Source organism: Anguilla rostrata, chromosome 2, assembly GCF_018555375.3.
Source record: "Anguilla rostrata isolate EN2019 chromosome 2, ASM1855537v3, whole genome shotgun sequence".
NCBI lineage: Eukaryota > Metazoa > Chordata > Actinopteri > Anguilliformes > Anguillidae > Anguilla > Anguilla rostrata.
This window is the reverse complement of record NC_057934.1, coordinates 66,173,465-66,185,773: the sequence shown is the minus strand read 5'-3', so window position 1 is coordinate 66,185,773 and position 12,309 is coordinate 66,173,465. Positions and strand designations below refer to the sequence as shown.

Sequence of the window (12,309 nt, the reverse complement as noted above, 5' to 3'; positions counted from 1 at the left end):
GCGCTGTTCTGGCTAAGCAGCTACAGCCTGCAAAAGTGGTAGGTCAGTGCCGGGAGGAGGTCCATCCGGGGAGATTTCCTGCGTTGTGAGTGGTAGCGAGTGTGTTACCGTTGTTCAGGCCTGCGTATTTGCATCTATCTGTACATCTTCCTCTTTCATCCTTTCATCTTGTTTTTTGTATCTTAAGTTATCGTGGCTCAGCTTGAATCAGCGCTACACCATGAAAAAAAACTAAAGTTATGTTTGTAGATACAAATCAGCGGGCATGTGAATCCCATCTCGACACGATGATACAGCGTCGGTTTTTTCGGCATCCTGGTTTTTAAACTTACTTCGTTTTTTACGTTTTACAGTTACAGTAAATGGTTTTTTGCTCTTAAGTTCAGCCGTTCGCCATTGATTTACTGTTATTGCTGTGTGTGACTGTGACGGCTAATCTTGGCTACCGGTCCACCCAGTATCTCACAGATATGATAGGAGGGGTGGAGTGGGTGTCAGAGCGAAGGTTAACACATTTATATCAAGTATCGGGTCATGATTTCCTCTTGATTCTTTTTTAATATTGTCGACTACATCTAAGCATTGAAAATGCACTAAACCGGACAATTTGTTAAGTCTCTTTAGTTTCAACTTGCTTACTTTACCAGCATAATAATGCCACTTTTTTTGATTGGCCTGCTGGACTTGCAGTAAATGGTGTTCTCCCACCAATCAATGCCTATACATTTGCATGTGGGCAGAAGATAATACAAGAAGACATAAAATAATCAATAAAATAATAAATGATAATTAATGAATAAATAAATTTGTGAAAAATGTTTTAAATATTTTACATTAATTCATTTATTTGGATTTGTTGAGTTATGTATATATTAATTAAACAATTTATTTATGATTTATTATAACATATTTGTGATTTTGTTTCCTCAGATTAGATTTAATTATTAATTCATACGTTCATATGTATTCTTTATGTTGATAGGGGAGAAAACCCACATACACACATATATGTGACTCTGGGGCAGGTTAAAGGACCAAATGAAGGAGAGCATTATTATCCTGTACTACTGTCTATTAAAATATGTTAATTAAGTAGCAAAAAAATGTATAATTATAAACACTATATTAGAAACACTATGGGGAAAAGACAGTGACTTGATCTTCAGTTTTTCAGGCATTTTTCAAAGCCAATACCCTTTCATACAAATATGGAAAACCAAATACTTTGGTTGATGTTCAGTAGTTTTATAGACAGCTTGCGTTTTTGCGTTACTATGGGCTGATGTTCACAATCTTGGGTTTTTTTCTTTAAATAAAGCTAATAATTTCAATCAGTTTCTAGCAGAACCTGTAGAAGCTGACATAGTGTGTTCAGTAATCTTGTCTCACTACGTAATTTATTTAAACCCTGGTATTGGTCGTGGTTGAGGAATATTTCTCTTTTCAGTAAATAAGGATGTCATGTGAAGTATACTGTGCAGTGTAAGGCTCAAGCTTCCTCTTATTGAAAGCCATGTGAACCAGACGCTATGACTTTTGTGTGCACATTTGTTATTGAGTTTCTCACGTAATTAACATTTGCGGGTGTGTGTGGGGGGTGGGGTGGGGTCTACGGTGCTTCCTTCGTGACTGAGCACCCATCCACGGGGTTTTTCACAGTCCCCCCCCCCCCCCCCAACTTCCATCGCTCTCTCTTCGTCTTTCATCTTGCACTGTCTTCCGTTCTCTGCCTGTCTGATTTATTTATTTATTTATTTATTTTTGTCGCTTTCACTCTCATACTGAGGAGGCCATTTTTGGTATTTAGAGTTTACAGTGACTGACCCCCCCCCCCCCCCCTCTGGTTGGGAATGTTTAAGAAGGCGATACTGTGGAATGCAGTTAAGGTCACTGATTTGAGTAGCCATGATAGAGCCCCCCTTATCCCCCCCCCCCCATATCACAGCGTGTGCAGAGGGGATAGTACCTGCTGCACGATGGGGGAGAGAACAGCACGCCGGTAACTGCGCTCATCGCTGGGCGAAGCGATCGCTTTTCCCTTCCCAGCTCGTGGGTTTGGGCGGCGGCCGCTCCTCTGCCACACTGAAACCGATGACGGCCGTGAGTAGCGTGCAGACTCAGAGTTCACACACCTTCTGCCTCCCACTGCCCTCAAAGGCACAGGAATTTTCATTGTGATAGCGAGGCAGAGAAAGAAATAGGTCACCTTCCCACTACCAGGTCTCTGTTGCATTTGGTGTTGGCAGGTGTGAAAGAAATATCGAGAAATATTTGTTTGCCGTCATGATTACGTTGATCAGTTTGGCAGATGCTGTTCTCTGCGTCGACTTGCAAGGTTGTCATAGCAAGACACAATTTGGAGAGCGGTGTTGAAAATGAGCTAAATTCACTGTTGAATGCTGTTTGAAAATTTTCAGTTGAAGGCTTGCTTGTCTTTCAGCTTAGGTTCAGTTAGGACTGAAAGAGATTTTTACGATTTCCCCTGATTTTGTTGGGGGGTAGGAGGCAAATTTTGAATATACAAAAGAATGACCCGAGGATTTTCTCTACCTCCATGAGCATATTGCTGTTAGCTTCAACCTGCCTGTTATACAGATATACTGATTTGGTTCAGTGTTGTTGGACCCTCCCTCTTAATCATATAATCTCTGTGATTGACTGTGATGTTAGTTCTCACACCCTCAGACGGGTCCTCTCTCTCTCTCGTTCTCTCTTTCTCGCTCTCTCTCTGCTGTCCCTCCTTGGAAAGGCAAACCGGGTGAGATGATCAGTTCTCAGAATATGTGACCATGATGACCTTGTCGCCCATAACCCACCAAACAGAAATACAAGAAGAAGAGAGGGAGCGAGAGAGAGAGAGAGGGCTGAGAGAGTGATGTTGCCCGTGAGAAAAAGCTACTGTACTTGTCATTTCTTCAGCCCCCTGGCACAAACCACAACCTCCCACTGACCACAGATTCATAACACACTCCACAGCACTTCTCCTTTTCTCAGTGTACTTTCCTGTTATCATCGTAACTGCTTCGAATCTATCTAATGTGACATGCTGAACCCCAGTAAGTTGCTCACATGAGTGTAGAAACAGATACACTATATAACCTACATCCAAGCCCAGTCTGAACCCAGTAAAAACAAAAACGGACGTCATTTTCTTATGGAAAAGCTGTTTCTCCGTGTACAGTTCAAATCTGGATGGATTATGACTCTCTGGAAAGCATGGTTTTAATTGATCTTTGTGAAGTGCCGCTGAGTTTAGCTAAATGGCACACAAATCCCTATTTGCTGATTTTTGATGACGACACAATAAAACCTGCCTTGGTTGGACAGTGAACCATTCACTCTGCACTCCAAGGGAAACATCTGTTCAGTATTTCCTTCAAAAATATTAAGTGAACAACACAGGATCATTACAATCTGCACATGCAACAAAATGAAGGCAAAGAAGAACCTTTCTAAATATTCTAGGTTTTTAGCTGCGACCGCAGCTCTATAGCTCTGTCTGTCTGTCAGTCAGTCGGTTGGTCGGTTGGTCGGTCGGTCCACAAAAGCGTCCCACCCTGTAGCGGCCACAGTTTTCGCCCCGGGAGGCTGAAATTTGGCATGGAGGTTGGTCATGACCAGAAGGTAGAGCTTCCGTAACTTTCAGGCCTGATTGACCAAGAGGGGGCGTTGTGATGGGCGTGGCCTATCACAAAAAGGCGCATAACCGGATTTGCACAAGATTTTGTGGAAAGGTTGGTCATGAGCCAAAGAAGAGGCCGCGTGTTTGTGTGAGGGTGTGTGTGCGTGGATGCATGCACACATGGATGCATGCGCGTGTGCGGTCGCAGCTATTGCAGATTTGAGCTGGTTCCTCCCTCAGAATCACCTCTGTGTTGTGGAGCATGGATACGGAGCAGTGGCAAACATGTCCTGGGCATGGCCTGCTCTCAGTGATACCCTGGTTATACCGCACCCTGTGCAATACCTGCTCCGTCTGCACACAGGGCAGTCTGTAAAAAGCATACAGTCAGTAAATGTGCTTGTGCTTCTTTCTCTTTCTCTTTCTCTTTCTATTTCTCTCTCTCTCCATCTCTTTCTCTTTCTCTCTCTCCGACTCTCTCTCCATCTCCCTCTCCCTCTGCAGTACACAGAACAGTTTGTGAATGGCCTGCAGGCGCAGCTGGAGCAGTCTAAGCTGCAAGAGGCGGAACTGCTGGGTGCTCTGAAGGAGATGCAGGACAAAGTGTTGGACCTGGAGAGGGTGAGGCTGTGCTATAAGTACAACAAGCAGCACTGTGTGTGTGCATGTGTGTATGTGTGCGCGTGTGAGTGCATGGGTGTGTGCGTGTGTGTGTGTGTGTGTGTCTGTGTGTGTGTGTGTTTGTGTGGTGTGTGTTTGTGTGCGCGTGTGAGTGTGTGTGTGTGTGTTTGTGTGCGCGTGTGAGTGTGTGTGTGTGTGTTTGTGTGCGCGTGTGAGTGTGTGTGTGTGAGTGGTGTGTGTGTGTTTGTGTTGGGGGTAGTGGGGTGGTGTTTTTGGTTTTTTTTTTGGTTCTGCATGAAAGTGTTCTTTTCTGGGTGTGTGCATGCGCGTTTGCGAAAACCACAGTGGACAGCCGTGTCATGCTGAAGGGATGTGTCCTTCACTCTTCTTGTAAATTTTCACACAAGTTTCATGATTGGTGGCCACTGACAGGGTACACAGTTCTGTGAAACCTTCCTCTTATTCCAAATCATGGGCTGTTTCGGGTTAACTCGGGTTAACTCCTGAAAATGGGCTTAATCCTTGTTGTATTCATAATGGTTCTTTCTGTGTTCACAAAATGCGATAAACGATAAAGGTGGACTGTACTGCTTAGCAGGAAGAGCTGGGCGATATTAATGAATTCAAACGTTAAGATTGCGCTCCAAATATGGATAGTGCTGTTTCTTTTTTGCCATCAATCCTTAGCAATGTACACCTTTGAGCAGTTGTGTGGAACACATTTATCAGTTGCGTGGAATAGTAAAGTGAGAATATTTGAGAATCTCCAATCTTTGCATATTTCAATTAGCGCCGTATTAACAAACAAATAAATAATGAATGAATGCAGATGAACCTGTTTATATTGTTTAGATTGTTTTAATCCTACATGAAATAAATTGTGTCACCTGGTATCTTAAGATTCACTTAGCACATATTTGTCATCACCCATAAAGAAAGAATCATATAAATGCAGTATGTTCAGCTGAGCACAGTATGCAAATGATCTAGGATCAGACAGGCTTACTAACTTTATGTTGGTTTTGTGATTGACTTCTAATTAAATCTTTTATAACCAGAATCCCTCACCAAATATATTTTAATCTTCTCATAAATAAATTGTCTCCATGGATTTCTGAGACATTTTATCTTTGGCAAATCTGTTGTTATTGGTCTGCACGGGCAATTCCCTTCAATCTCACAGCTTTCTGGCTACTCTTCGGGCCTAATGAGTCACTGGCACCCCTGACATTTTTCTCTTTTATGAGCTAACTCAATCTTAATAGCTAAATGCATCACTGTGTGACCAGTTGTTAAATTATTCTCAAGGTGTACATTTATTCATAAAGATTTATTCCCACGGTTAAGTGTTATGGGGGAATTTGTGAATATAGCCCACGTACATCGGTTACAGTGTATTATAGGAACCAAACAGTGCCGATGACACAAATGGAGAGCAAGATCTTTCTTTTTGTGATGTACCACACATTCTGCTTACATTTACTTCTTTTACTACTTTACTACAGGTCTGACTGAGAATGAACTCACTCTGTTGCTAGGATTGTTTTTAATTACATTTAACTGGTAAACTGTGAAGCTTCGTCGACTGGACCTCTTTGAACTTCTATGGTCTAGGAGCACGGCTGTAAAGAGGGAGAGTGAAAAGGTGAAGAGTGCACTTGGTGACTGAAGGAAAGAGAGGAAATACAGTAGATAAAGACAGGTCTTTAGCTGGAGAAAAGTAGGCATCGCCATTTATATTCCAAAATAATGGCTAAATATACACCTGTAGCTACTGTACTTCCATACTTCTTTACCTAGGCGATTCTGTTGGGTTTGTTTGCAGAAAGCTATGGGGGCCCTTCACAAATATTGAATAAGGAAATCAGAATACTTTCAAATTAGCATGAGAACGTAGTGTGTGGTGCGTGCGGGGTGTGATGTAGTTATGTGCGGGGGGGTGTGTGTATGTGCGTAGTGTGCGTGTGTGTGTGTGTGTGTGTGTGTGTGTGTGTGTGTGTGTGTGTGTGCGTGTTTGTGTTCCAGAGGAACAGCTCCCTGCCAGATGAGACTAACGTGGCCCAGCTTCAGGAGGAGCTGAAGCTGGTGAAGCTGAGAGAGCTGGAGACGCTGCAGTCCTTCCGAGAGATGCAGGACGCTGTGGCAGACCTCAACCAGCGCTGGCAGGTACGGGGCGCCTGCCGTAACCCGGGTTCAACCAGGAGGGGGGGGGGGAGTCACTGTGAGCACACGAAGAGAGCCTGCTGTCTGTGCCCCCCCCTCAGAACCACATGTCCCGGGGGGGCGGGGGCGGGCACTGGAAGGAGTCGCCCAAGAAGAACGCCCTGAACGAGCTGCAGGACAAGCTGATGGGCGTGCGCCTGCGGGAGGCCCAGGCCCAGGCCGAGCTGCGGGAGATGAAGCTGAAGACCCTGCAGCTGGAGAGCCAGGTGACCGCACCCCGCCCCACACACTGCAACACAGCACAGACTCCAGGCTAGAACCAATACCCAGCCAGACCCGCCCCACACACTGCAACACAGCACAGACGCCAGGCTAGAACCAATACCCAGCCAGACCCGCCCCACACACTGCAACACAGCACAGACTCCAGGCTAGAACTAATACCCAGCCCACTCCGACCCGTCTGCACACACTGCAATACAGCACAGAATCCAGGCTAGAACTAATACCCAGCCACCAGGCCCGTCTGTATAGTAAATAATAATAATAATAATAATAATAATAATAATAATAATAATAAATGTATTTTATATAGCGCTTTTCATGGTCTCAAAGATGCTTTACAATAGTACAATAGTACTATGCCATAACACCGTTACACAGTAGATTAGCCCTAGTTCCCTTTATGGAGGCAGCGTTCTTGGTATAAACAGTCTGGCTCGGTGCATGGTGTAATTCATCATACATTCATTCCACTGCAAAGATTCTTTTCCATTGCGTTCAGCTGGGGGCTAGGATACGTGAGATGCACAGTGCTTAAGGGAGTTTCATTATGCATCCATATTGCTGCAAACACTCTTTTCCACTGCGTTCACTTTGTGTCTATGTTAAGTAATGTGCACAGTGGTTAGGTGAGTTCACTTGGCTTGGTGCAGAGCAACGTGTTGCACGGTGCTGAACGTTGCCCGCTGCCTGTCTCTGCCCCTCAGAACCAGATCCACAGCAAGCTGGTGAGCCGGCAGGAGCAGGAGAGCGCCGCCCTGCAGGACAAAGTGCAGTACCTCGCTGCGCAGAACAAGGGGCTTCAGGGCCAGCTGAGCGAGATGAAGAGGAGGCAGGCGGAGTCCGACTGCAAGGTAACGCGGCGGCGGCGGCGGCGGCGGCGGTGCGTGTGCCGCGCTCACACGAGTATGGCGTGCGCCGGCGGCCGCGTGGGCACCCTTTCACGAGCCGCGCTCTCTCTCTCTCTCCCTCTCTGTGCGCCAGAGCAAGGAGGAGGTGATGGCCGTGCGACTGCGCGAGGCGGACAGCATGGCCGCTGTGGCGGAGCTGCGGCAGAGAATCGCAGAGCTGGAGATACAGGTGCAGCGTGTCTCACTGTGTCTCACTGTGTCTCACTGTGTCCCACTGTGTCCCACTGTGTCTCAGTGTGTCTCAGTGTGTCTCAGTGTGTCTCAGCATGGTTCAGTGTGTCTCAGTGTGTCTCAGTGTGTCTCACTGTGTCTCAGTGTGTCTCAGTGTGTCTCAGTGTGTCTCAGTGTGTCTCAGCATGGTTCAGTGTGTCTCAGTGTGTCTCACTGTGTCTCAGCGTGTCTCAGTGTGTCCCAGTGTGTCTCAGCATGGTTCAGTGGTCTCATGTGTCTCAGTGTGTCTCAGTGTGTCTCTGTGTGTCTCTGTGTGTCTCAGCATGGTTCAGCGTGTCCCAGTGTGTCTCAGTGTGTCTCAACATGGTTCAGTATGTCTCAGTGTGTCAGGGGTTCCAGTGTGTGTCTCACTGTGTCTCAGCGTGTCTCAGTGTGTCCCAGTGTGTCTCAGCATGGTTCAGTGTGTCTCAGTGTGTCTCAGTGTGTCCCAGCGTGTCCCAGTGTGTCTCAGTGTGTCTCAGTGTGTCTCAGCATGGTTCAGTGTGTCTCAGTGTGTCCCAGTGCGTCTCAGTGTGTCTCAGTGTGTCTCAGCGTGTCTCAGTGTGTCCCAGTGTGTCCCTGTGTGTCTCAGTGTGTCTCAGTGTGTCTCAGCGTGTCTCAGTATGTCGCTGTGTGTCTCAGTGTGTCTCAGCATGGTTCAGTGTGTCTCACTGTGTCTCAGCATGTCCCACTGTGTCCAAGTGTGTCCCAGTGTGTCTCAGTATGTCTCAGCGTGTCTCAGTGTGTCTCAGTGTCTCAGCGTGTCTCAGCGTGTCTCAGCGTGTCTCAGCGTGTCCCAGCGTGTCTCAGCGTGTCTCAGCGTGTCTCAGTGTGTCTCAGCATGGCTCAGTGTGTCTCAGCGTGTCTCAGCGTGTCTCAGTGTGTCTCAGCATGGTTCAGTGTGTCTCAGTATGTCTCAGCGTGTCTCAGTGTGTCGCTGTGTGTCCCAGTGTGTCTCAGTGTGTCTCAGTGTGTCCCAGTGTGTCTCAGTGTGTCTCAGTGTGTCTCAGTGTGTCTCAGCGTGGTTCAGTGTGTCTCAGTGTGTCTCAGTGTGTCTCAGCGTGTCCCAGCGAATACGTAGCATCTATGCTATATATTCTTTGTTCATTTGGTATTTGACACTATGGTAGAAATTCTCAGCCTGCTTTACTACACAGCGGCTGTCTGTGGTAGATATCCTTGGTGTATCTGTTCCTAGTGGTCACAGATAGATGTTGTCATTGTATTGCACTGTATGTGGAAGAGGAACTGTATATGGTATGGATCCTGGGGGTGTTGTAATTGCCCATGGTGGTGCTTTTCAGTGTGATTAGCTGTCAGTCTATGTTGTAGATTCCTGTGTGAATGTGAATGTGCCAGTCTAAGGTGCAGATTGTGGGTATGTTTGTGTAAGTCTGTGATGTAGTAGGTACTCAGTCCTGGAAGACCAGCCCCGTTACCAGCGAGCCCCCTGTATTCCTGTATTTCAGAAGGAGGAGAGGCGGATTCAGGGCCAGCTGAACCACTCAGACTCCGCCCAGTACATCACCCGGCTGAAGGAGCACATCGCCGAGCTGAAGAACGAGGTCAGGCGCCTAGCAACAACATGCGGGCCAACTCTGAGATTTGCGCACAGATGCTATCGCACTGTGCCGACTTGACTGGCGTGCATTGCAGTAGCAGTGTGGCGCTACCGCTTCTGCTGTAGTTTGCTGAAATAAATCTCTGGGGTACCCACTAGCCCCCTCCCCCCCCACCCCCCCACCCCCCAACCACCGCACCGCTGCTGTGTGTGAGCTGAGCTGCCAGGTCAGGTCAAAGAAAACCACCCATCGTCCCAGAATCGATTAGACAGAAGTCAAAATTCTAGTAATTCAGACCTCCCCACCCACCCCCCCCCCAATTCCCCAACCCCCCCTACCCAACAACCACCTCTGGACACACACCTTTGATGTGTGTGTATGTAACTGGCACACAGACACGGGTGTCACACATTCACTGCAGTGACTACGGGAAGCCCTGTGTGTGTGTGTGTGTGTGTATGTGTGTGTGTGTGTGTGCGTCTGTGTGTGTGCGTCTGTGTATCTGTTTGCGTGTGTGTGTGTGTGTGTGTATGTATGCGTGTGTGTGTGTGTGTTGTGTTGTGCGTGTGTGGTTTGTGTGTTGTATCGTGTGTGTGTTGTGTGTCTGTGTCTGTAGTGTGTTCGTGTTTGTGTGTGTTTGTGTGTTTTGTGTGTCTGTGTGTATGTATGTATGTATACGTGTTTGTGTGTGTGTGTGTGTCTGTGTGTGTGTGTGTGTGTGTGTGTTTTGTGTGTGCCTGTGTGTATGTATGTATGTATACGTGTTTGTGTGTGTGTGTGTGTCTGTGTGTGTGTGTGTTTGTGTGTGTGTGTGTGTGTTTGTGTGTGTATGTATGTATGTATACGTGTTTGTGTGTGTGTCTGTGTGTGTGCGTGTGTGTGTATTGGAATCAAGGTTGTTTCCTCTGGGCTGGGGAAGGCGGGGTTAAATCTCTGCCCGCTGTGCTGTGGTGAGATGAGTGGTGAGGCTCAGCTCTGCTTGCTCATCCAGAGAAAACCCGTGCGTGACAGAGGCCTGTGTGAGGGAGGGTGGGATAGCTCTGCCCTTCTCTCTCTCTCTCTCTCTCTCTCTCTGTCTCTCTCTCTCTCTCTCTCTCTCTCTCTCTCTCTCTCTCTCTCTCTCTCTCTCTCTCTCTGTCTCTCTCGGCCCTCTCTCTCTCTCGCTGTTCTTAAAGAGCTCTGAAATCTGAGAGTGTTATGGTTTAATTGGTTTCAGTTTCAGTCATATGGTGCGTTGGGGAGCTTCTCGGCGTGGGCCACTGGAAAGCTTCGCTCTTCTTGACTTCTGCGAGTGCGTGCAGAATCAGCACGTCTGATGACGTTTCCCCTGCAATGGAAATGGAATCCTTATGCCTTTATGCCTTCATACTGATATGATGATGAAACCTGGGATGTATACATGTATGTATACATACAAGGGGAGTGGGATCTGGCCCTCTTGTGTCCTTCTCGTACAGATTGCCGTTATTCTGGAGTTGCAGATTTTGGGGGATTTTATTTTAGCAAAGTGAGTGAATTTTACTGCATGTCCCCTGAGTTTATTCACTGGGGTACACACGTGTTCTCGGCACAGCCAATTAAGAGTCAGTGGCGACAGCTGTTTGTTCTTCCTGTCACATGATCTCAGATTTAGCCCTAACACTCATACCCGTGAGCATGTTTCTCTTTTTAATTCCCAAAGAATGATTGTTTTTTTAAAAAATAATTTAACGGACAGTGGTGATTTAGCCAATAACGTGGCCCTAACAAAACAGACACAGAGACACCTGAAACATTTCCGTTCGCCATCCCGCATTCTGACTTCCAGCGGACGGTGCCCTTGCCCTGTAAACAGTTAAAAGAGTTTTTTATTAGCCCCTGCATCATAGCCGCTGCTACGGTGCGAACGAGCCGAATCAGGAGAGGTGAGAACGCAGTAGGAGGAAGGGGCGGGTGAGAGCTCAGTGGATCTCAGTCATAGTGAGTATTCCTCTGGTTAACCACACGCACCCCATGATTCCCCCCCCACCTCCCTCCTCCCTCCCTCCCCCCCCCCCCTCCGTGCTTAAAGGAAAACTGCGCCCTGTCTGTCTGAGATTTGCGCCCTGAGTCACCCTGGTATTCGCGCTCACGCGCTGACGCACCGAGAGCGGCAGAGAGGAGGGCTGCGGCGTGCTGCTGGCACGCAAGGCACGGGGGGGGGGAGCGGGGGGGAGGTGGGCCTCCAGCGTTTTTTGGCGAATGATGACTCGAGCGCACCCGTCAGCTGGCACGGGACGGGCGCCGTGCCCGAAAGCTGGGCCCGTCGGAGGAAAAAGGCGCACCGGGAGTCGCCATGACGACGGGGAGGACGCCCAAATCTACCCAAGATTCCCTGCAGCAGACGACGCACACGGCAGAATCCTCTCGGCCCAAACAGACAAACAAATCTCAACTCCGCTGCAGCAGACGAACATGAAACCACAACCGCAGGCTCCCTGATCTGAAATCTATCTGTCCATTTCATCTTTACCATAAACTGATCTGTGCACCTCTTCCCTCCACCTCCCACCCTAGTCTCTCTCTCTCTCTTTCTCTCTGCCTCCCTTTCACTCTCTCTCTCTCTCTCTCTCGCTCTCTCTCTCTTCCTCTCTCGCTGTTTAACCTCAGTCTCAGTCAAACCTGACCACCAGGGCAGCTTAAAAAATGTTTCTGCAGAAATAGGTCACCCGCAAGCTGGTAATAGTTTTATGCAGAACGTTCAGTTCTGGGTTAAAAGGAAACCAGCACATTTTTCATGGCTTTAAAAGTGAGCCCGTTGCAAAGGTGAATGGACAGTCATATTCTGTCTGTGTTCTGTACTTAGCTTTACATTTCAGAAGACACCTTTTATCCTGTGAGGGTTAGTCCTAATAAGCACATCTCTTATTTCCTTTACTACGGACTCTGTTTCCCAGAAAACACTCATTTTAAACCCCTG

General features: G+C 47.6%; 1 protein-coding gene across 3 annotated transcripts in view; it reads left to right on the top strand.

Annotated features, from left to right (window-relative positions):
* The window catches only part of evi5l (ecotropic viral integration site 5 like), a 39,544-nt gene that overhangs the window by 21,995 nt on the left and 5,240 nt on the right, over nt 1-12,309 (top strand). For all 3 annotated transcript variants that reach the window (XM_064324104.1, XM_064324102.1, XM_064324103.1), the window contains 6 exons: nt 4,127-4,243; nt 6,269-6,409; nt 6,508-6,672; nt 7,396-7,542; nt 7,673-7,768; nt 9,279-9,374. In XM_064324104.1, the coding sequence (XP_064180174.1) occupies nt 4,127-4,243; nt 6,269-6,409; nt 6,508-6,672; nt 7,396-7,542; nt 7,673-7,768; nt 9,279-9,374 (762 nt within the window). The remainder of the gene's footprint in view (nt 1-4,126; nt 4,244-6,268; nt 6,410-6,507; nt 6,673-7,395; nt 7,543-7,672; nt 7,769-9,278; nt 9,375-12,309) is intronic.